The 24,412-nt window shown below is 39.8% G+C and overlaps 1 protein-coding gene across 5 annotated transcripts in view; it reads right to left on the bottom strand.

Annotated features, from left to right (window-relative positions):
• Window positions 1–24,412, bottom strand: part of LOC125333446 (sodium channel protein type 5 subunit alpha-like) — a 216,089-nt gene that overhangs the window by 143,228 nt on the left and 48,449 nt on the right. For 4 of the 5 annotated variants that reach the window (XM_048319370.1, XM_048319497.1, XM_048319582.1 and 1 more), the window contains exons 5-7: window positions 20,993–21,121; window positions 16,128–16,219; window positions 7,886–8,116 (exon numbers count right to left, since the gene is read on the bottom strand). In XM_048319370.1, coding sequence (XP_048175327.1) covers window positions 7,886–8,116; window positions 16,128–16,219; window positions 20,993–21,121 — 452 coding nt within the window. Of the gene's footprint in view, window positions 1–7,885; window positions 8,117–16,127; window positions 16,220–16,353; window positions 16,446–20,992; window positions 21,122–24,412 lie in introns of all 5 variants that reach the window. The other variant, XM_048319415.1, reaches the window with a different exon arrangement.

The raw sequence follows: 24,412 nt of genomic DNA, 5'->3' as shown, positions 1-24,412 counted from the left end.
CAACACTTTTATGTAATATGAAGCCATGATCAGAGAAAAGTGTAATATTGATATACAGGACAGCCAGGATGGAGTAATATATAGGAAAGGACTGATAAGCAGTGGCTTGCTTCTATCAGTTCTGTTTAATAACTTTTCAAATGGACAAGGGGATCAAGTGCACCCTCAGTCACTTTGCAGATGACACCAAGCTGGGTGGGAGTGTTGGTCTCCTGGAGGGCAGGAAAGGCTTCTCACTCTCTACAATTCCCCTCTACAGGAGGGTGCAGCCAGGTCAGGGTCGGTCTCTTCTCCTAGGGAACAAGCGACAGGACTGGAAAAAATAACCTCAAGTTGCACCAGGAGAGGTTTAGTTTGGATATTAGGAACAGGCTACCCAGGGAGGTGGTGGGGTCACCATCCCTGGTGGGTTTTAAAAGATGTGTAGATGTGGCTCTTGGGGACAGAGTTTAGTGGTGGACTTGGCAGTGCTGGGGTAATGGTTGGACTTGATGGCTTTAAAAGTCTTTTCCAACCTAAATGACTCTATGATGCAGAAGAAATGCCACTTTCAGTGCTTTCAGTAGGGTACCTGCCAGACTGGAAAGTATTGAGAAGGTAATGAGAATGACTGGGAAAATTTAAGAAGAGCAGCAATTGAAAAAATGTGCATCTTTTATCCTAGAAAAAAGGTGACTACCACAGTAAAAACCAGCATGTATTCCGGAAAAGGAGAACAGGGAGCTTTGTGTGCTCCTAGTGACAAGAACATGATAACACTGTTTTTTTGCTTTAAGAAAATGGAGGGGGAGAAAAGAAAAGAAGAATTTTCAAAACTGAAGATAAAGGAAATATTTTTCACTGTACTTCCCATTTGAACTGCTGAAGCTGCTGCTGCAGGCTGCCCCTGCGGACAAAACATTCAAAGAAAGATTTGTTGCCTGTGTAGATAAGGATACCCTAAGTTCCAATAGTTAATGTTAATAGGAAATTAGAAAAATATCTATATTTTGAGCTCTATTAATTGTTTTCTGGAGCAAATGGGGATGTTCAGTGCCACAGAGAGATGCTGCTGTAGGTATGCGAAGGCCAGATTGAGCCTGGGAATTCCCATATTTTATCTCCACCCCACTTGGGGGAATTCAGCACTGATGAAAATTATCAGGAGAAAAGATATCTTTATTTATTCCTTAAAACCAGTGCAATGAGAGCAAGCAACAATGCAAGTTATTCTCTGCTCATGTTGCACCTGGGCTGAGTGCTGAAAGCAGAAGATGCCTCTTGCCTTTGCAATGCACTTTACTGCTGAACCTGGAGCATGGAGCAGTCCATGGACAGGGCTTAATGGACACACAGAAAGTCCTCTTAAAAGCACATCACTGTGCAAGCCAAGTGGTGTTTTAATTCTGTAGTTTAAGAACAATTTGGAGGTGCAGGAAAACTGAAAATGTTTAGTCTGAATTTTCATGCCAGATCTTTCCCCAAGTAGATCTCTCCTTTCTTTAAGCAGTGATGAGAGCAAAAGAGGTATAACTGATGGACAAATCCTCCTGTTTTACAAAATATTTCAAATATTTACAGTATAAGAACTTCATCTTTCATCACAAGTCCAAAAAAAAATCTTACTGGATGGTCAGAAAGAGACTGTATTGGATTCAACATTACCAATTCCTATGTTTTTCTGATCCTTGCACTCCTGATGGGGCTTTCTTTTTCTATTTAGCTTAAAACATTGAAGTGCACAGGTACAATACCCATGTTAGTAACACATCAGAGCATTAAGTTTTGAGCATTGATGAAGCTATTTATCAAAAGACCCACAGCACTCGAACAAAGCCACAACATTTACAGTTAAAATCAAGTAACGTCAATAGATCCCATGCTGACAAGCAGAGTCTGAAAGCCCAGGGAGGCTCCTTGTTTTAATCACTGGTTCACATACAATCATACATAATAAAACACCTATTCCAGTCCCAACTTGATTTATTGCTTCTCTCTTTCCTCCACCTCCATAATTATTCATCAAACACTCACTGTCTTCTATTACCACCTCAGACAACGCCTCAAACACTTTAGCTCTCCCCAAATTGTCTACATTTGTTATCTGACTTGGACAAAATTCTTTTCTCTACAGTTCTCATCCAGATTCAGAGTATCTGTTCATACAGCTCCATTTCAGTGGTTCTGGAAACAAAAATGATTTCATTCAGGCAGAGATAACCACCAGGCACAGAGCTTAGAGAAGACACACACAGTCTCATCTACATGCAGACATACATTTCTATATATTCACAGACCTATGCCTCAGCATCTGTTCCACACAAGTCTTTGATCCTTTCTCAAGTGCCCAAGAAGACCATGATTTGGATGGGTATCCCCAAAACTTCACATAATCCCCAAAACTTCACATACTCTACACATCTTTCCAAACCTAGAACCTGAAGCAACCATAAGTTTTTCAGGTCTAACTGGAGGTGACATAAAAGATATTACATTCATCTTGATTTGGATTTTTATTTTTTTACTTAAAGTTGTTTTGTTCTTTTCCCCAGACCTTTGTTAAATACACAATTTGAGTCTAGAAGAAGAGAAAAATCACTGCCATGAAATGAAAGAAACTAGTCTGGAAGAAAAAAATAACAGCCCTGAAATACCTCTTTTAAACTATATAAACAGTAGCTGATTCCTCCCAGTAAAATGTTCATAAAGCTTGAATATTCATTCTTCTTACTCGTTAATATTTTTTTAATATCAATTGCTTGGACAGCACTATCTAAGGAAAATTACAGGGTTGCTCTTTTTTACCTTAAAAGATTCTGATTTTGAGAGAAAACATATATAGAACACTTTGAAAACAAGACTGTTTCAGAGTGTCTTAAACAAGGTATTTAGTCTAAAGAAAAAGAAAATGTTGGGGTTTAAGACTGTCATTCCATAAGCGACTTTATAACTTAATTATATTTTTAAGGTTCTTTTCTAAAGCATTTTTTCTTACGTGTTCAGCCCTTACATTAGGCCCTGCTCACAAAAGGACTCAGATTTCTACTTACTGACCAGTCAATAATCCATTTTCATAATGGAATACATAAATGACATTAAAGATTCTAAAATCATCAGCTGCATGAATCAACTACACTCAGCCCACTGGTCCATCTCTAGGCCAGTGACATATCTGACATTCTATAGCTTTTGATTGGTTCTCACACGTTCATAAAGCTTCACTTCATCAAATACGTCCTTCATTTAAACACCACAGCCCAAGACAGGCTTTCAAGACTGTTATTTGGAGCTTCTTTCCCAGGAATCTTTACAAGTATTGAAATTAGGCTCACAGTTTTTCAGTCAGCTGGTATTTATAAACTATTAACTCTTCTAATGATAACCAACAGCTCAACGACTTTGATATTGATATATTGATCCCATAATTTTCATAATGTTGTGGATGTAAACCATGATTGTTTTCAACATTTTTTTTCCCATTTTATTTCGTTTTTGTATACAATCACTGCTGCATCTAAAACTTCGGTCTTCCAGGTTTGTTATTATTAATGTCTAAAAATAATCCTCCTTGGGCTTATTGATCGCAATCTCTTACCAAATCTAGAACCGCAGGTAGGAAAATAATTACCTATCAGTAGTCACTGTTCTCCCAGATGAATGATTCTAATTTTACCATTGGCACTTGACATGAAGGATTTTTTAGTCTGGTTTTATCTGATGCTCAGCTGTCTCTCATCCCTCAATCCATTCATTCAAAGAGTAGTCATACAGAGGAAACTGGGAGACCGGATGAGCTGCTTCTGCCTTAATCTTCATTTTTTCTCCTCTCTAGGTTTGCACTGGTAAGCATTGCTCATTGTAGACAAAAACGGAATGGAATAATTTTTCTGATAAGCCTTCTTAGAGGTTGCTGTTTAAATTGTGGGCCATTTAAAAGGGTGGAAAGAATATAAAAATTCTCTTGTTCATCATGAAGAGGCAGATTTTAGACCTGCATCTCCACTGTGAGTTGAGGAAAGACTAAAAAGTTGTCTCATCTTATGATGACTACTGTGCTCAGTAATTAAGCTGAGACACCAGAGGCACCCACAGTAACTTAGCAGAAGTTTCTTTCACAGAATTAAGCTTTTAATCACAGTGCCAGGACACTTCCCTTTTTGACAGTCTAATCAGGAATATTTGCTGACACTTTTGTATTCTAGGACTTTGTATTCCAGTGTTTAGTGAACCTGAATAGGAGCCAGTTTGAATTTTTCCACTGGATCTCCATGCTTGTAAGCTTTGCCTCTTTCTTCCCAACTTTCCTGGCACTTCCTCCAGCTGCAGAAGCCATTGAAATGATGGCAAGAACAAGCAGTGTTGGGTGGACAGGCAGGAATTCCTTATGGGATTCAGCGTATGATCATCTCGTGGCAGACAGGAGGGGAAAACCCCAAAATTCTCAACATTAGCAACCTTGCAATGCAGGACTGACAAGATTTAGGGGAAAAAATAGGTTTTTTCTTCTGCCAGTACAATTCCTACACCACCACTACTAGTGCTGGTACTCTGCCTTTCCTGGAGGCGGAGGCAGGAATAGGGGCAGCAGAGGGGCCAAGCAGCACCTGCACCTCAACCAAGTTAATTGTGGTGAAGACACTGGTAGAAGAGGAAAGCACCTCTGGGTCTTGAGTATGGAGTTAAGGGAAGGAGCTCCTGAAGTCTGGGATCGTGGTGGTTATTTCCTCAAGGATCAACCAAAAATCAAGAGTTACCACTCTTGATAATTGTGGTTAAGCCAGTGATGATGCTAAGTTTGCAAACTGACTTTTTTCCCCGTATATAAAACCAAAATGAGAGGATCGAGAAGAGAGATGAGAAAAAAATTTCCAGACTGGAGGCTGAAAGCAGCTAAGGAAAGACTGCAGAACTCTGTCCAGATACGAAGTAAGTTTTGAATAAAAAAGCAGACCTGAAGCTCTCCCAGGCCATCCCAGATGGCTGTCCCAGAGACAAACCAAAATGTCTCTTGTAGCAAGTGCCCACAGCACACAGTTATCTCAAAGTGAAAAGGGCTTTGAAAGACTCAAAACTGAGTTCTTATCTTTCTTCACACCTCATGACTAACAGTCTCAACTATTTCCTCTGCAGCACCAAGCAATTCTTCCCCGTATTACCCTTTTAAGGGGTTTTACTGATTTTTGTTTTTTCATTCTTGCAAAAAAAGGTTCAAAGGCACAGGAGGAGGCTGCTGCCATTTCAGAGACTCCCTGCTGCCCTTTAAAACATTAAAAACACTCTTAAAGAATCCAAAGCAAATTTTTGCTCTCCAAGAAGAGCAGAACTGTCACATCACCTCATTTTAATTCTCTGTTTTGGTGCCCTGATGAATAGAATTAAGAATTTCTCCAATTTTAGTTTTCAGTGGTTTTCACTCCTTTATTTCTTTACATCCCCCTTTTTCTATAAAGTACTATTATGGATCTCTAACAGTACTTCAGGTTTCTTTTTTCTGGGTTTTTTAGATTAACATCCCTGCTCCAAACTAAGTGACTCAGCCACACTGGTTTTGAAATCTCCAGAGAGCTCTTGTAATTGTCTGTGCTCCCTTCGAGTGAACTCTACTATCTCAACATGTTGGCCAATTTTCTTCTCTAGTTCTTCTTCAGAGTAAACACTGACACGATTCTGCTTCTTAATATAGTCCTCCTTTTATCTAATTTGGTCTGCCTACACTTTAATCTAACTGTATGTATTGCTTAATTCCCTGCAGTACTTGAAATTCGGACTGTTATTAAATTGTGGTCAGCGCCTCTCCTTTAAACGGTCACTTCATTTCACCATAATACTTATGCAAAATGAAATACAAAGCACTATCCCATCTAGTCACAAAATGAGCCAGTCCTTCCATTTCTGAATTGCTTTAGTGCAATAGTAAACATTAAATGAAAATCCTACTTTATATTGGTCTTTCTTGCCTAACAGCTAAGCCTCCTTCTTCAGCATTTTGAGGAAGGCTTCATTGTTCTTATTCAGAGGTCACTACTTTTTTCTTATAAATCTACTCTTCTTTTAGGTGTTCAGGAGTCTGCTGCACTGCCTCAATGCTTTAACTATTTAAATAATTTCTGTCTATCCATAGTAAGTGACAACTGCTTGCCATAATGCACCATGTCTTTATCCTCAGATATTATGTAAATATTAATTTATATTATTATTATTATTACTTCCTTGTAATGCCACATGGTTAAAATTTAATTCACTTTAATCCATTATCTCACCAAGTTGATTATCTTTGTAATAGGTAAATCTCCTCTAGTGATAGCAAGTATATTTTCATGACCCTATTAACCATTGCTGGATTTCCCATACGGATTTCTGGGAGTGTCTGCCCTCCTCCCCATATCAGGACCACATAAATAAACTTGCTCATGGTATGCTGGAGCAGCTGTAAAATTCCTTGCATTTAAAGCAATGCTGCAGCTGGCCCTGACATTATCTGTATTTTAACACAGACTATCCTGTGTCACATTTACCCTATTTCCATTTCCAGAGCCAGACTATCTCCACAGCTCCATTTCTTCCTTTCACCTTTATTGCAGGGCTTTATGCTTCCAGCCATCACTGTTTTATCCCTCAATGCCTCTGTGACAAGGGGAAAGCAGCACCTCACACAGCTCTCAGTTATCTGTGGCTAGAGGAGCCCTGAAGTGCCTTAGTCCACCACAGGTGCACAAATACCTTTGCTATTTCCTCACTCCATGTTTCCAAACTGGAACTCAAGGGAACATGGATAGGGTAATCAGCAGGTTCCACATCATCCAGGAAAAGTCCAAGAGCTCTTTCCCCTTTCAGCTGATAAGGGCCTCTGATACAGGGACATTGAGAGGACACATAATCTGGTGGTCAGGGGCAGTTCCAAAGACAACCCCCATTCAGCCAGAGCTTTGTGACAATGCTGCATCAACCACATCATGCCTTAAAGACACCCATGTCGAGCTTTTTATTCCTTGAACAAAACCTTTCTAACACCACTGTTTCCAGCACTGCTCAGACCACAGGGAGAGGAATTGAGCAGAAGGTCCAGAAGTCACCAGTGGAGAATGGTGGGGCTGCCCTTGGCCTAATCCCTGGTTCAACAGGGCCCTGGGTCAAGCCAGGCAACTTCCATGAGTCAGATGTGGGGTTTTTACAGTGTGAATGGCTGGAGATGTAGGACTGTAAGGTCCACACAGTCAGAGCAGAGGTACCCCATGACACTGTGTCACTGTCTCTCAACCAAAATTCCAGTTAATGAGTTGACTATGTGGTCATTTTTCTCCTTAAAATAAATAAAATACCAAAGGTCACTGGTCACATACAGGATGGCCCAACCCAGTAATGAGTTAGGGCCCAAACAGCATAAGACTTCCTTAAAAGAATTCTCTTGGGATTTTTCAGATTAATAAAGACTGAATTGCTCTGCTTTACCTTTTGGCTTTAAGATCATTAACTCAAATTTTGAACTTTTGCTAGAAAAGGCAAGAGATATAAAATGTCTTCAGAGAAACAACGTGAAAACCAGACCCACATACGCAGAGCTGAAATTTTCATGTGATTGCTCAATTCCAGGAAAGAGAGTTTTAAAATATATAAGACACCCTAAAACTGTGAAAGTCATCAGTGATGCAACTAGGACATCATAGGGAAGCACCAGAAGTACTTTCAGCAGGAACTAGGAAGGCACCATAGAGATTCAGAAAAAACTTCCAAGGTCTTTCAAAACCACATTGACATCATGAAGAGCCAGTAGTCACATTTGGCTGACTCACATACAGATCTTAGTCAATATAATTAAAAAAAAAAACCCAAACAACACAGAACAAACAAACAAAAAATAAAACCTCAAATGACCAGAAACCAGACTACAGGACAAAGAAGAGCTTACCTGGATCACTAAGAAATTCCTCTGAGTTGTTCCACATCCTACCATCCAAGTAAAAGGAGCCATTGGTGAAGTTAAACATGGTGTAATCCCTGACACATTTGTGTCTCAAGTTGCCCATGAAGAGCTGGAGGCCTATGAGGGCAAAGACACTCAAGCAGAAAACGGTCAGGATCATCACATCTGCAAGTTTCTTAACAGACTGGATAAGTGCCCCTACAATGGTCTTCAGTCCTAGGGAGATAAAAGCCAAGAGTTTATAGACTGAGAGACTGAAATATGTCTGCAAACAGCTGCTTTTCATGATGAAAATCTCCATGGAAATGGAAATCGGAAGGGCTTTGAGGAAGTGTTTGCAAGTGGACATCAGAAACAAGAGACGAGTGATCACTATGAATGTATAGTTTGGTCTGCTTTTGGACAAAAGTCCTGGCATTGCACAAACACTAATTTAAAAATGGAGGGAAAGCACTGGATGGAGGGACAGCGAGATACAAAAATATCCATGGATAAAGAAAATACGGAATGTGTTTTATATTTTCATGGAGCTGCAGTAAAGGCAGTAAAGCCTAAATCCCATTGAATTTTGAGAACATGAATTACTTTTAAATCTCTCAGGTGATTCTGGTAGCTTTATCCCTGACATAAACAGACGAAGAGGTATGGAAATGCTGTTTATTCCCTGATTATTTTACATACTTTAGTGCCAAATCCAACATGCTGTCCTCACATGAATAATTCCTCTGCCTTCAATTCATTTGCTTAAGACAACAAGAATTTGGGATTAGAAAAAAAGCCAAATACTGGCAATCAAATAAATGCAGTGGAAATTATTCGAGTAAAACAACCTGAGGCTCCAACAATACCTGGGAAAAGTTAATCATTTTATAATATGCTGCCAAAGTAGATAAATCATCCTATTGCATAACACCAAAGGCTTGGGTAACACAAATTAGCTTCTCCTTTATTATTTCACCCTGTAACACTACCTTCAGTTTATTCTTCCATAAATATTCTGATACAGATAATTACACAGTTTTCTCAAGTGATATTTCTTGCTTTTGAAGTGATCCTGGAGATCAGTAGTGTTTGAGCTGATTGAATGTTACATGATTACAACAGAAAACCCCATTCCTGTTTAAAAAAAGACCCTTCCCTTCTAAACTGGTGTGCTGTAGCTGGACATTAATATCAGCTGCACATTGGTGGCAATTTTGTCATTTCTTTCCTATTTATATTCAATTAATACTGGTAAGTAGTAATAACTGCTTCTGATAATCTGTGTCACCAGTGTGGCAGCAACAAGAGAAATTGATTTGAATGGAAAAAAAGAAAACGAAAAGAGGAAACAGGAGGAATTCTCCTGGGCAATATTCAGAAGCACATTGATTTGCTCACTGAATATGATCATACACATTAAATCTCAGTTCCTTGGAATTCCACCCCAAGAGTTTGGCAGCCACAAAGGCTGAGCTAGTGCTGTGTAATTGGAAATAATAAGAAAATGTACTTCAGGACTCACAGGAAAGCAAAATTAGCTTTTGACTTTGCTTAAAAATCTGTGGTTAGAATGAGGGGACGTCAGAGTTTCTCCAATGAGGATGAGCTGCTGGAATGGCCAACAGGTGCAGCAGTCCCTGCATCCAGCAGCCTGAAATACGCCACTCCTGCATAGGATTTTGCTAATCTGTGAATCATATTAATATCTGTAAAATGGCCCATTTCACCAAAAGGCACTGACCCAGGAGGTGTGGGGAGCTTAGCCTATAAAATTCTTTGTTTGCCTCTCTAAAATTAGTTTATGGCATGGTTATGAGGGCGAGGTTAGACAGCTCCCTGCTCTGCTCAAAAATAAAGCATAAATTATTTCAGGACAAACATTAGGCAAAAGGTGGATTTTCATGCTACCTCTCCTCCTCACCAGAAAGAGATTTTACAAATGAGGTCAGTTCCACTCAGATACTTTGAAAAAGGCTGACTTTGAATATTTGAACCCATCTGTAGGCTTGGCTACCTGTTTTGATGCCTAAATAAAAATGAACCCTCTTCTGCTAATCTAGTCTTGAATAAAATGTTTACCTGAATGGGAAGTAATTTTAGATGAAGTCCAATTCTGAAAGGACTTTCTGGGGTGTCACTGTTGCCAAGCATTGTAAGACCTTTAAGACAGCCAGGTCTTAAACAAGTAGTGAGGTGAGGAAAAAGATTTGCAAATGCACTAGAATTTTAAAATTTTATTTAATCTAATAATCTGAAATATTTTCAGTGATTCTTATCATTGGTTGTCCTTTGAATACACAGATGTTGCTTCACTGAAGTTGGGTAAATTTGGGAAATCCAAATGCAAATGGAGTCTTCAGAACAGGAAAAAATACCACAAGTTCTTTTTCTGCCATACTCCCTGTGAAATCCCTGCAGAACATTTATTTGTCTGTTACACAAATACAAACTTGGAGTTTGTGTTTGTATCATCTCAGTGCACTGATTAATCTTACTCATATGGGCAAGGACAACGGCAGTCCTAATGTGAATAGGGATAACACTAGGGAAAAAACCCGACGAAATTCTAGTCACCAATAAAGACTATCTGTTTTCAAAATCAGGCCTCAGTGTTGCCAATTTCAAGGTCATTTCATGAAACATGTTTTCTCCCAGATTACTTGCTGGAGTTTTAAATAGAATAGCAATCCTATACTATTAGTTTTACAAGTTCATTCCTTGCAGGTATCAAATATTTCTTTATGGGAGGTTTTTATGCTTTAGTTCCTTTTAAATTCTTTTTTCTTTTGTTTTCACAGCTTACAAGCTTCTGAACAATTTAAGATGATGCTTTAGTAATACAATTTCTGTAATTAAAGACCATTTAAAAATAACTTGTACTCTGTCTCCTGGACCTTTGTTAAAACTTTCTAGGAAAACCATTTGGAAAGTGTCATACTTCCAGTTGAACTGTTTTTTCTCACCCTTTAAAAACAAAATTTTCTCAGAAAATTAAGTAGCATCCATCAAGGTGGTTGACACAAATAAGTGCCATGGCTTACTAAAATATAAAATCCATTGTTCATTTAAACTTTCTGTGCCTCCAAAATGGAAGGGCTAGGGGGGAATTAAGGGCAGCCAGGACCTCTTGCAGGTGCTCTGCATCTCTCTTTATCAATCCCATGTTTTGTAAAAGCAATGCTAGCTGTATTCAAATTTAGAGCGTGGTTAAATCTTCTGGATAAATAATCCTTCTTTGAAATAGTGCCAATGAGAGCACTGCAATATAGCTTAATAGAAGATACTATTTATGGGGCATTAAAGGCATTTACTTAATTCTTGCGAGTCAAACATCAAACCAGGCAGCATGCAGAAAAAACCCGAGGATCTGGTCCAAAGCTGAGTAACATCTACACCTGTTCATGACAACGGGTCTATAGATTACTCCCTGTGGAGTAAATCAGTAACAGGCTTTTTCTGAATCACTGACTTCTTTCCACACCTCTGGGCCAAATCCTGCTTGCATGACATGAAAAACACCACGAGATCCAAAACCAGTGGAATGAGGGCTGTATAGGCAGCCTGACATCTGCAGAGAGCAAGAAGAATTTGGCCCAAACATTCCTGTTAAGGCAGGTAGAAATTATCACATTCAGAGGTTAATCAAATAATCATTTTTCAAATGCAAAGCAGAAACCATAGAAAATGCAAGCAACACCAAACAATGACAAATGGCAAGATCCCAAAACACCATCCATTCCTTATGCGAGATGTGAGGAAGTATTAGCATAATTCAGTATGACATCCATACCAGATGTTGGCAATCACCTACAGAACATCAGATACGTTCATGCACGGTCTGGAAACAAGCAGGGAGAAAAAGAAAAATAAAAAACCACCAAAAAAAAATAAAAGAGAGAGTGACTTGCAGCAGGATTGTCCTTACCAAGCCCATTCCTTTCCCTGAGGGTACACCTTTGTCCTGTAAAATGTCTGCACCAGTCACGTGTGTAGGGAGAGAAGGGCTCACCGTTGATGAGTGTATTTTGTCATTAGTTACTGAGACATGGGGCAGCAAAGAGTTTAACAACATGCTGGTAAACATGAATTGGTGTCAGCATTCCTGCACGCTAGCTTTGCGTGGAGAAGTGACTGCCATGCCAGTCTCCAAGGAAAACAGAAATATGTCATCTTTTTCTGACCTCTGGGGTAGTTACTTCTTGAATTAACTGATTTATCCACCAAAAGGGTGACATCTATCTCTCTGCAGCAGGACTCCAGCGAGATTGAAGCAGTGAACGAGGGTCAGTCTCCTCCACACAGTCTTAATTCTCGTTCTCCAAGCCCTGTTCTGGCTATCATTGAGGCACTGGATAACATTCACAGCACTATTTATAGCCTTTAGTCTCACACTAACTTAAATGGGAGCTGGATCAGGCCCCAAAGTGCCTTGGCCCAATTTTCTATGAGGTCACCTTTCCCCGGTATCCTGTCGTGTCGTGTGAGATGCCCGTGGTGTACACGCCTGTTCCAGAAAGAGCAGTGGAGCTTCTCTGGATACAGGCAGTTTACAAAATCCTGGGGATGATGATGATGATACATGTTGTGGTCTTTTAATGGAGAGGGTGTACCTCAGGGTTTATGTTATCTCAATTAGTACTTCTCAAAAACATCGGTGATTTCCACGAGGATAAAATACTATTCAAGACCCTCTGTTGTTGTTCCTATTGAGCACACTGGGATTTGGATACGCTGGTAATGGGAAGGTAATGGGAGATAAATGAATGGCTTCAGTGGGTTGTTCTGCTGCTGACCATGGTTCCTATCTAGATGGAAAAACAAATGAATCCAGTTGCCGTGGCAACATGCAAGACGCCAATTAGTAAATCAAATCACTGAGAGTTAAAGGTTTTAAAATGCTCCCATAGAGAAAATTTCTAAGCACCTGAACCTGTACAAAGCTTGCTTTCCTCTCAATATCGTGGGCAACTGGAAAACAGGAAGAAATAGGTGTGTTTAGTGCAGAAGAGTCAAAATTGAGTGGTTCCATGACGGTCTTCTGGCATGTTAAGGGCTGCGACAGGAGGTAAGGCACTGACCTGATGTCTTACACAGACCCAGAGTAAAAAAGGGAGAGCTGATAATGCAGCAAGAGAGAGGGAGGCTGGCTTCAGAGCCAGCAGCTGCAGGTCCATGGACATTTAGAGAGGGAGATATTGGCATTATGGCACCCAAACTGAGCCCCAGCTCTCCACTGAGAGAGAAGCTTGCTGGTAGATGCAACACACTTGTGTTGTTGGATCTGGATTGCAACCATCCTCCCGGGACAATTCTTCTAATGACAAAAGCAATGAGTTGCTGGAACAGTTCCTGGACTTCTCAGGAAGACCCTGGGACCTCCACCTTTGAAGGACTGCTTGAAGAAGCTAGGCAATAAATATCATGCCATGCTTGAGCTGCACTAAATGCAGCCTTGGGCAAGGGGAATGGACTCTGAGCTAGGAGATCTTTTTCAGCCCTGTAAGCCCATGTCCCCCTAAATATCCCTGTGCCTGCCTGAGCACTTAGAGCCAGACATTAAAGGTAGGTGAGATTTTTAAAAGCACTAATTGTCAGCTTTACTGACTCCCTCTGGAGTCAATAGAGAAATTCATTGATTCCAAGTGAAGCAGAATGCCTTTGTAAACCAGCCTCTAAGTGCTTTGCTGGACAGAAGCCTTGCACCACGGAGGACTTGGCCCGTGGCTTTCCGTAAGCAATTTCACTGAGCACGGTGAGTTCAAGTGCGCTTGTGCAAATAGAAGTACCTGATGGAAAAGTGATCAATTTTATTGAGGGAAAGCTCAGATATTTCCAAAGGAGAGTATAACTTGGTGTTTTTCACCTGAGATGTGAAAGAGGAAGCCAAAATAACAACCACCTTTTCCTTCCTATTGCAATTAACCCCAAAGATCTCATGAAAGATATTAATGTTCACCATCTTTTCATTTTTAAGCCTGTTGGGGGAAAATATTTCACCTCAGCATAACCCTATGCTATCATTAAAAACTCAGACTCATCTCCAGATAAACCACAGCATCATGCCCAGTATATCTGTTAAAATATATGTGCCTAAATGAAAGATGAACTGACTACTCTGAAAGTATCTGCTAATATTAAAAAAAACCCACCTTGTCTGTGTTTCACTGGCAGCTATGGCAATTTGTAGCTCTCCACATTTGTAATTTAAACATACTCAGGGCACAGGTAATCTTGATGATAAAATCAAAGGCCAGATATTTGATTAGCATATCTTCATGCAGTTATCTCACCAAATAATTTAGGGACTTGTACATAAAAATGCAGTTATCAAAAAAACTAATCAAATATTCAGTCAGAATGAAAGAAGAGAATGTGAGTTATTATGTATTACTTGAATAAATAATACTCCTCTTGTTTTTTTGTTTTGGGGTTTTTTTCCCTATTAACCAACAAATGGAACAACTCAGTGTTTAATATCACTGAAGGGTTTTGGTGTATTTGAATCTGGTTTTTTCTATCTCAGTACTCAAATTTTTCCCGACTAAGTCAAATTTTATCATTTGCTGTAAAACAAGCTTCAGCTCCTCCTCTGATACAGGACAGCAGAAAATTGTTATATATATAACTCAGAAAAACTAACAGGCTCTGCTCTGAAGAGGCTCAAGCTTGAGACAAGATGTAAGGTGAAAGGTGTCCCCTGGAGATGGATGTCCCTCCAAGTCTAGTCTTCAAATTGCTAGCAAAGGAATCTAGGAAACAAACTCTGGCTTTCTCTCTGATTAGCCACTACCATCTCACATGATCTGTAAAGCTGTGCTCAGCTTTGTTTCCCAAGAAAAATAAAAATCCTTTCTCAGTGGAAATTCAATTAGAGAACCTTAAAAAAACCCACAACCTTTTGCCAATAGATTATTCTTTAAATCTTAGAGACAAAAATTAAGACAGATTTCAATGACCTAATGAATGATCATCTTAGAGTATTCTTTAAAACCTGTATTTGGACATACATTTTCAATGAAAAGTACCTTGCTTTCCCAGGAATTCCCCTAATTTTCATTACTTTGGTAGTGGGATGAGAGACCACACTCTAGACCCAGATATATATATTTTCTTAACACCTCCATTTCTGGATTCCCATTTCTAGTTTATATCCCATGTGAGTGCTAGTGATTAGTTTTAATACATGTCCCTGCAAGTTTACACCACAGAATTTGTTTAGATTCATATTATATTGTGGATGTGCATAACAGAGTGGGAAGAAAAACCTTTCTAACCTTAAAGATCTGTGAGTGAGAATCTGAGCAGTTCTCTCGGTGTTTTGAATATTTTTGATATGTAATTACCAACATCTGTTCAGGATTATCACGGATAGGATCTACCATGCATGGCTTTTGCTACCTTCTCTACCTTGTCATGCAGGTTGGAGATGTTAAACACTGAGGCTGAATGAGACCTGTCCATAGATAATGCTCAGCAAGAAAGTTTGTCATATGGTTAGTCCTCAGTGGACTAATCTCTGCATAAATTACTTAATAAAATATATATATTTTTTTTTAATAGTAAGAGATTATATAAAGAGCTTCTTTCACCACCAGATGTGTAGTAAAACACTGATTTTTTTTTTTTTTGGAGTGGGGGAAGAGGGGAGAAATCATATCCTTGAAAATGTATGAAAACATGAGTCGATGAAATGCTGAAGCTACCAAAACAAGTAATGAAATGTTTTCTGATCTCTTCAATGCCCAAAATTTCAGCAGTGTTTCTATCGCATGCAAATGGATAAACACCATGACAAATTAGGCTATCTGTGCCTGCGGTCTTGAAACATCAGCTCATAGCACAGATTTAGATTCCTCTATCGATGTGCCCTTAAACATGAATATGCATTTTGAGGTCATTAACCTTCCATTTTTCAAAATCAATATCCGAAGGCTTTAAAAGATTTTCATTGCCATTTTCATACGGTTCACAAATGAGCACTTTATGTCTGCGACTCACGAGCCACCATTCTTACTGCAGCACTTGTGAGGACCGTAATTTTGGAGGCACTCTCATTCCGTCTGCCCTCAAAAACCATATTGGAAAAACATATTAAAAAAATGTATTCTATTGACAGGTCACATTCCCTACATTCCTCCATTTCCTGATCAGTATCTATGGTTAAGTCTTTTGTAATTACAGTGTTTACTCGTGGAAATGGCATGTAGGCTTTAACTGCAGCCCGAGTGTTTAACCTGATTTTCACCTGAAATGACTGAGATTGTTTTCAGCGCCCGCAGTACTCTGAACGTTCGTAAGGCTGAGACATTGCCCAGGTCCACAAATTCAGTTATGTATCTGTAACAAGGGAAAGTCACACACAGACAATGACAAAACACCAGCCAGAAAAACAACAATCAAAGGGACAAAGAGAGACAGAGAAAGAATCACTTGTAGCTGAGAGCCAAAACGTAAGGATCAGGGCGTCTTACCTGGGATTACTGAAATAGTTTTTAAAGCTCTCAATACCCTGAAAGTCCGAAGAGGTGAAACACTGCCTACATTCACAAATTCTCCTACATACCTGTAGAATTAAGTCACAGTTATTTGGAATTATACAATAGAGTATGAGACTTGTCTGAATGAAGAAAGCATTCATACACAGTGGGAGCGAACGCAGCCGAATGAGAGGTGCATCCACTTTTCAGGCTGTTCTTTGATGCCATTTGCCCTGGGGTTTTTATTAGTGCACATCATTTCAAATGCTACTTGAATTATTAAACTTTTCTAATAGGCATCAATTCTTTAAAACTACTGGGTAAACTCTGTTATTGTTCTGTTCAGCCATAAATACTTTAAAGATTTTTACCATCATGTAGTTGAACAAGAAAAAAATTCTTTACATTATTGGAGATATTAAGAATTATTTTGCTGCTCTAAAAAAAAAATAAAGGCTTTGAATACTCAAGTAATTTTCACATAATAGCTTCTGAAAACTACAAATAGGACAACATAGCGAAATAGTGCAAACATTTCAACTGAGTTATTTAGTTTAAGATGCTGTATTCTGTGGTAAAGCAAATTTTGGGTTCAGGAGATGCTTTAAGTTGTATTTTGTTTTGTATTTCAATTTCATGCCCTCTGGCTGCAGGAAGATGGAGTATAAAAGAATATAACTGCCATCCTACTAAAAAACCTATTTATGATTAAAATACCAATCCCAGCTGTTCCCTGCCATGCCTCTTTTGGTCATCCTGGAGACCCATCACCTCTGAGCTAATGTTCCCAGGAGGGAACATTCTGTTCATGGAATGATTTTCGTTTTATCGGTGTTGTACAAAATTATTTCCTCCAAGCCAGTCTTGGACCCTTGAATTTCACTTCTAAAATTCTACCAAATTTCATTCAACTGCCCTACTTCTTTGGGGCATTTGTTTCTACATGTTAAGGAAAAAACTCACCTGGTTATTTTACAAAGCCTGCTTAAGTGGGCTTTGTCCAAAGGCCACTGGGGAGGACAAAGCATCCTCTCCATATCTACTAATCCAGATTATAGCCTGAAAGAACAATATTGTTTCTCTTCATAATCTCATAGGGGAGTCTGGGCAACGATTTACCTGTTTCCTCCCCAGCTTTACCCTGTGCTTCTCTCCCAAACTCTTCTGCAGCACAAAAGGTGGAGGAAAAAAATAATTTGGGGAGAAGCAATAGGATGGGAATATGGTTTTGCTAACTAGAGATTTGTAAAAACACATTTTAAATACATGAACAAGCACATGAAGCAAATAATACTGCTGCTTATAATAAGTTAATTAAGATTTATTTTGGTCATTTATTCGATCAAGTTGCTGCTGACCAGTTCTTCTGTACCAGTGAGTGAGAAGCAACTGGAATTCCCATCCTGAATTTTCCCATTATCCAAGGAATTGCTTACTGTCTTTAAGATTTTGACTGGGCACTTTCCAACCCAGAGTCACAGCTGCCTCTCCCTCACCTGTCCTGTCAAGTACTCCCGAGTCTGGGAGAGAGGGATCTAAACAGGAGCAGTTTCATCATTTCCCTTGAACCCGTCCATGGTCCCAGAGAGGGACACAAGCCATGGCTGTGTCCACCAGCACAGGACAGGAGGAAAGCCCTGGAAACCTACAGTCCTTCTTACTCTCCAGTGTGCTATTTAAAACTACTCTCTGTGACCCAATCTGTTTCTGCCCGAAAGAGAACACAGGAAGCTGTTTTGCAATAACTCCAAAGCAAATGATGGTCTTCCCACTGTAACATCCATCAGTGAAATAATCATATTTTCTGATAGTTCAAAACCCTTGATCCATCTGAATTTCATGGCCCCTTATCAGGCTCCTCCATTTTGAATCCTCAGGCCATCTTTGTTTGCAGATACAGAAACACCTCTGGCAGCACATAGGCTACAAGCAAAGACAACACCAGAGTTACCTGTGTGATCCATCTTCCTTTAAATTACTTGCAAATTGGATTTGTATGAAGGCTAAATCATATCAGAATAGATTCCATTATCCAATGCTCTGTACTATCTGCTGCTTGCATACTTGGGAAGGAGGTTTCATTGTGCGTATGAAGATCATATTGCAGCCACTTTTAACTCTCTCACTGCTGCCTGTGGGCTCAAGGAAACACTTTCCTATTTCTTTTTTCACTCCAGAATTCCATTTTTTTTTCCATTCTGAAAGGCTTACTATAATATGCCCTAAAGTAAGAAACAATAGGAATGGATGCTGGTTCTGAACAGATAGTATGATATAAATAAAACAGTTTGATGTTAAGAAGCTTGATGGTTCACAGTTGCAGGTCCCCCTGTTTTAGGGATGTTCTAACTAAGATGTGAAATACCATTTGGAAAGAAAATTGAAATGTAGTTAGGAAAGAAAGCACAGACCCTCAAGCCTCTCACTAGAAAAGCCTTAAGGATTTTTCATGATCCTTGGGCTGGAGCACTGAGTGGCCATTCAAGTCTAGAATTAGAAAAGAAAAAAGAGGTAAACCCACAGCCTGTGGGCACCAAATCCTGGTTCCTGCCAACAGGGAGTGAATAATTCCCCTGTGGGTAACAGTCCACCTCAAGGTCTGTGCAAACCTTCACATCTTTCTTGCTCCCTACATCCCAAACACCCAGAGATTATGTGGAGGGAATATAAGGGATATTCAGACTGTGGTCCCCACTGACTGTTCAGACTTGAATTTCACTCTGAGATTCTCCCAGAGCCAGGGGTGATGTCTCAACCTCTGCTTGAATTGAGAAGATGAGGTGGAGCAGATTCATGGTCAAAGCTGGAAGCTGTGGTTCCTCTTGCCCTTTTCTCTGCTTCTTTCTACCTTACTGTCAGAAGCCTCCTTCCTTCCAGAAAAGTGAGAACCCATGCACAGAAATTCTACACGTTGTGCTCAATTCTGAGACCTACAAATAAACTCATGTCCCACCTCACAAACAGATGAACAACCATACCCTGCTTTTACCACCTGCCTGATGGACAGGAGACAGGAGAGCAGGCTGGTGACTCTATGGTGTTGTCCTGCCCCTAAATGTTGCAGGGGAATTGCACTTAGCAATGCTTGAGAAAAAGTTTAGCTGAGAAAAATACCTAATGTGTGCTGACCTCCAAAAAATTCTCCCCATCTGCACTGATTTTTTTTTTTTTTTTAAAGCTTATCATAGTGGCCAGATGTCAGTTCAGCCAAATCCATAGGAATGCAGTAACAGATACCAGGACCTGGCCTAGGGCTGGCTTTGATCCAAAGGCTACTGAAATAAACAGGAGTGTTCCTGAGGAAGTTCACATGGGTTTTACACATCTTCATGCTGTTCTGCTAAATGCTGCTAAAAACCAAAGAATCATAAAATACCTCAAGTTATGGGAAGGGACCCCTAAGGACTGTGGAGTCCAACTCCCTGCTCCTCACAGGACTGCCTAAAACTAAACCATATGACCAAGAGCATCATCCAAATCTTCCTGAATACTGCTCTTGATCTCTGCACCCTAACAGAATTGTCCACTCAGCTTCAGTGGTGCTTGAGCTAACTTTGGTTGAATATTCTCTCCTGATTTTGGTTCCATTCAAATTTCACAGCCCCAAGAGTTCAGCTGAAATGCCAGTGCTAACACACTTGAATCTCACTTAATGCTGTGAATTATGGGATTTAAAGATGGCAGCGAGAACTAACCCAAACCCAGAACTGAATACAGGTATCATTAAGCAGAAAAAAACCAAGGAGATCAGATCAGATCCTTCCATGTTTAGGAAGTGGAGTCTTTGAGGCATCTCTACCAGCTTTCAGTTCAGAAGACATGCATTCTTTGCTTGATTTTCTCTCTTCTGTGACTACGAATAAAATCTGGATTTCTGTCTTAGCTGGAGGTGCCAACAGTGTCAGACATCTGCCTTTGGCCAGAGCTTGGGCTGACCCCAAGTCCCCTGTGAGTGCTGGCTGACTGCTCCTCTACCCCTGTGTATTTTTAGCTGTCTGGATGTTGCAAATCCATCACCTCCTTCGAATCACCAGAACCCCACATGCCCTCAATGAACTCTAATAATCTAGGCAGAAGCATACAGCTGAAGAGGAATATCATGGTGGGGGCCAAATTTCTATTCCCAAGATACATAACAAGTTTCAGAGGACTACAAATTAATTCCCTATAGTAAAACAGTAATTACTTTCCAGGTGAAATGAGTTTGTGAAGAGAGGGGCGTGAAAACAGCTTTGATGATGTTATGGATAGATAGAGTATAAATAGGGATTTAAATACGTGGGTATTCAGTCACACTTACAACACTTTCTATTCAGGGGTCTGAAGCTTCCCAAAACTACATTAGATAGGCAGATATTATTACAGATATTTTACAAACAGCTCTCTCTGTGGAGCACAGAGAGAGTAAATAATTTCTCCAAAATAGCGTAGTGAATTCAGAGAATTCCTCTGACTTCTTCCTCTGAAACCACTCAGGAAAAAAACCACCTCCCTCCTAATACACTTCAGCCTTTTCTCATTTTCAGTAAGACTTGAGTGAAGAAAAAAAAAAAAAAAAGGAACATCCAGACAATCTTTTTAAAAGTTCTATTGCATATAACTCCCTTGAAAAATACAAAGGAGTGCTACTTACGCCATAACAATAACACTGAAATCCAGCCAGTTCCATGGATCCCGAAGGAAGGTGAATTCTGTCATGCAAAATCCTCTCGCCAATATTTTTATCAATGACTCAAAAGTGTAAATGCCAGTGAAAGTGTACCTGGGGGAGAGAGTGGCCAAAGAAGCAAGAGAATTAGCATGCAGCAGACAGCTGGAACTGCAGGGGCACAGCTCTGGGGTTGCTCGTGTGAGTCACAGCTGCAGCACTGGGCTGTGCATGAGCAGCCTCGTGTGCAGACCAAGGAACAGGTAAGAAACAGCAGAGCACTCAGGACAATCTCAGAATGAAGATAATTTTCATCACGGGGTGTCCTTTGATGAATCCTCACTCGCTAAGTCAAGCATGGACTGCTGCTAAGCTGTGCTACAGGACTCTTGAACCCCTGCCATTTCCAGTGGAAGAGGAGCGGATTAGGGAATCATGGAATGGTGTGGGTGGGAAAGGACCTTAAAGCTCATTGTGCCATGACTAGGAAACCTTCCACTAGTCCAGGCTGGTCAGAGACTCATCCAACCTGCCTTGAACACTCCCAGGGATGTGAAGTCCACAACCTCTCTGGGCAACATTATGCCACACTCCTTGTTTCTCTAGTTGGAAGGAGGGTGGTTGTTCCATTCATACCCCTCATCTCTTCCTGCCCAAGACATTTTGGAGATTAAAAAAATGCCACCACTTGGTTTTATCAGCTAAAAAAGGTAATTGTGCTGCAACTTCCCTTGTGTTTCACCATCCATGGCAAATTGCACAAGCCTTGAGAATTAAACAACAAATTTCCCTCAGCGAAAAAGAACAGAAAAACTCCCACCTAACTACTCTGTGTAGTAACTTTGACCTGTCTGACAGTAAAGGAGACACAAGGCTGGTTTTTTCCCCTGGTAAATTAAGTTATTACCAACAGCCTCTTGACTGTGATGATCTGGGCTAGAACATAGATCTTACCTTTTGTAATAAAGAAGACACTTGTAATAAAATTTAGCAAAATCTCTGTGGAGGACAGCAATGCCTCTGATTTATAGCTCTCAGATCTGTACTCACCCAGGGCTCTACCTGCCATCAGAGACAGAGTTCAGGGCATACAACAGCTCTTTTTTAATGCTGCTGCCCAAGACACCTAGCCCAATGGGACTGGGCATTCTAGGACATATCTTGACAGAAGAAATAAATGTTTAGTGTCTTCCACTGGCATTCCCTACTCCTTTTCTCCAGATGAAGATGCAGATGACACCAAAGCCTATTAAAAAACCTCAAACACCTAAAATCCACTAAAACACAAATCTTAAAATCCTGACGTTATGGACTTTCACTGGAAACACTGGATTGAGTTTTCTGTTCAGTCCCTAAATATCAATTGGTGCCATCATACATAAAAAAAATTGTAACAGTTAAGATTCCTATTCTGTAAAAAATGGTGTAAGCCATTAAAGGTGGCAATATAAGGGAGAATATTATGCATAAAATATGTTTAGCTGTATTCTACTGATCTGCAACTGGGCACACACATAGATAGTAGCAAATCTCATGCCCTCCTGCCATCGTGTCACACAGTAGGGCTACTCACATGTGTTATAATCTCAGTGTCCTTCATGTTAAAATGGGGATTAGCAGGACAGTTTTGGTGCAGCAGTGGGCATTAAATGTGTCTCACAGCTCCTCTGTGACCATATACCTGAGCATTATCTTGTATCCAACTTTTTCACAGCTCCTATTTAGCTTTGCTCTGGTATTTCGAATATAGGTCACCCATGTGACAGTCTCTTTAAGCATGTGCATTCAGTAATACATGCAGAAAACACATGCAAAGAACTAAAAAAAATACTTAACAGTACATAAGCTCATTAAAATGATAAAGCACTTGTATTTATTCGGCATGTCAGATGGGTTTAATTGATTGTATAATCATCATCTAATTCTAAATGGATCGGGCAAAGTCCTCCAGCAACTGAACAGCTTCTTTAACAACAAAAGTCAGGTTTCTTAAAAAAATTTTTAGTGGGGGAGAGTTGAATTGATTTCTTTTTTTTTTCAAAATGGTAAGGAAAACGCTTTAAAGGAAGATCTAGGACAAATATTTGCACAAGGTTATTCTTCTATCCCCTGTGAGTCTCTGAAACAGCAGAACAAAATGGATTAAATGTATCTTCTCCAAATCCAGTATTAATCAATTTGAATTACAGTTCATTGGGTTATTTTGCTCCTCCAAGTACTTGACTTTGATTTCATTCTAAGCACTTGAGGAGGAAAAGCTGAGAGATATGAGGGAACATGGGAGAAGAGGAAACATGGAAGGAATTACTCCACGCTGCAGGAGTCCATCTGCACTTCTGCTCTATGTTTCTTGCATGCTCTGCTTGATGCACTGATAAAATCATCCACATTCTCCTGCTTGCAGAAGACACAGTAATACCATTTTTGATATTTCCCTCCAGAATGTTTGAATTCCCAGCTGTACACCAACTGACCAAATTCTGATGAGATCATCACATGGATGAGACGTCTGTGATTTTTGGCAGAAAACATCATGGCAATGGTCATGAAAGTTTCCAACAGGAAAAGGACAACATCAGGGGAAAGGACAGCCACAGACATACTTGAGGGTACCACACTATACAGAAATACACGAAACATCCTGGGATTAGGATGTTATTGTGATGGGATGAAATATTTGGTTCAGTGCTGGCTATAATTAGTAATTTATGGCCTAGAAGATGGGTCCTGCATGATTTTATGGAACCTAAATAAGGGCGTTTTACTGTCTTTTCTTACAGCCCTGAGTAGACCAAACACCAGGCTATGAAGCAGCAGATGGCTGTGTTTATCATATGTCAGTCAAAAATAAAAAGTGTGTTCTGATTGGTTCAATGAGCCAAAATAATTGCTTAATGCACTGTAGGTTGATTAGCTTGTGCATCTGGTATCTGCTTCTAAAAGGAATATTTTAAAGCAACTTAAAGAAATGAAATGGGTTTTCATTTCATTGAAGCCCCTTAACCTCTTCTAAAATTAATTTAAAAAACCCCACCACCAACAAATAACCCCCTTCAAGCAAACTCTTGGCTATTTATCCTGAAGGCTTGTCAAGCTAAGAAGACAGAAATTCTCACAGAGGTGTTCCCAGATAATTTGATGCTCATAAAATATTCCTGCCAATGATTACAGGGGAACACTTCTCACACTGTACTCAGTCCAAACGAAACCTTTGCTTCCATTAAGTTTCAGATTGAGGATAGAAGTAAGTATGTTCAGGAGGTGTTCTCTGAAGTAATTCAACTTAAGCTCCATCAGCCTATTCTGATGTGTCCAACCATCACACCTCTTGCATGGGAACTGTGGAAGGCTGATCAGTTTCAAACAGGGTTGTCCTCTATGTGATTTCATCCAGATGTAGCATAA

Source organism: Corvus hawaiiensis, chromosome 1 (genome assembly GCF_020740725.1).
Source record: "Corvus hawaiiensis isolate bCorHaw1 chromosome 1, bCorHaw1.pri.cur, whole genome shotgun sequence".
NCBI classification, from domain to species: Eukaryota; Metazoa; Chordata; class Aves; order Passeriformes; family Corvidae; genus Corvus; species Corvus hawaiiensis.
The sequence above is the reverse complement of the archived record's forward strand: the minus strand, read 5'-3'. Positions and strand labels throughout refer to the sequence as shown.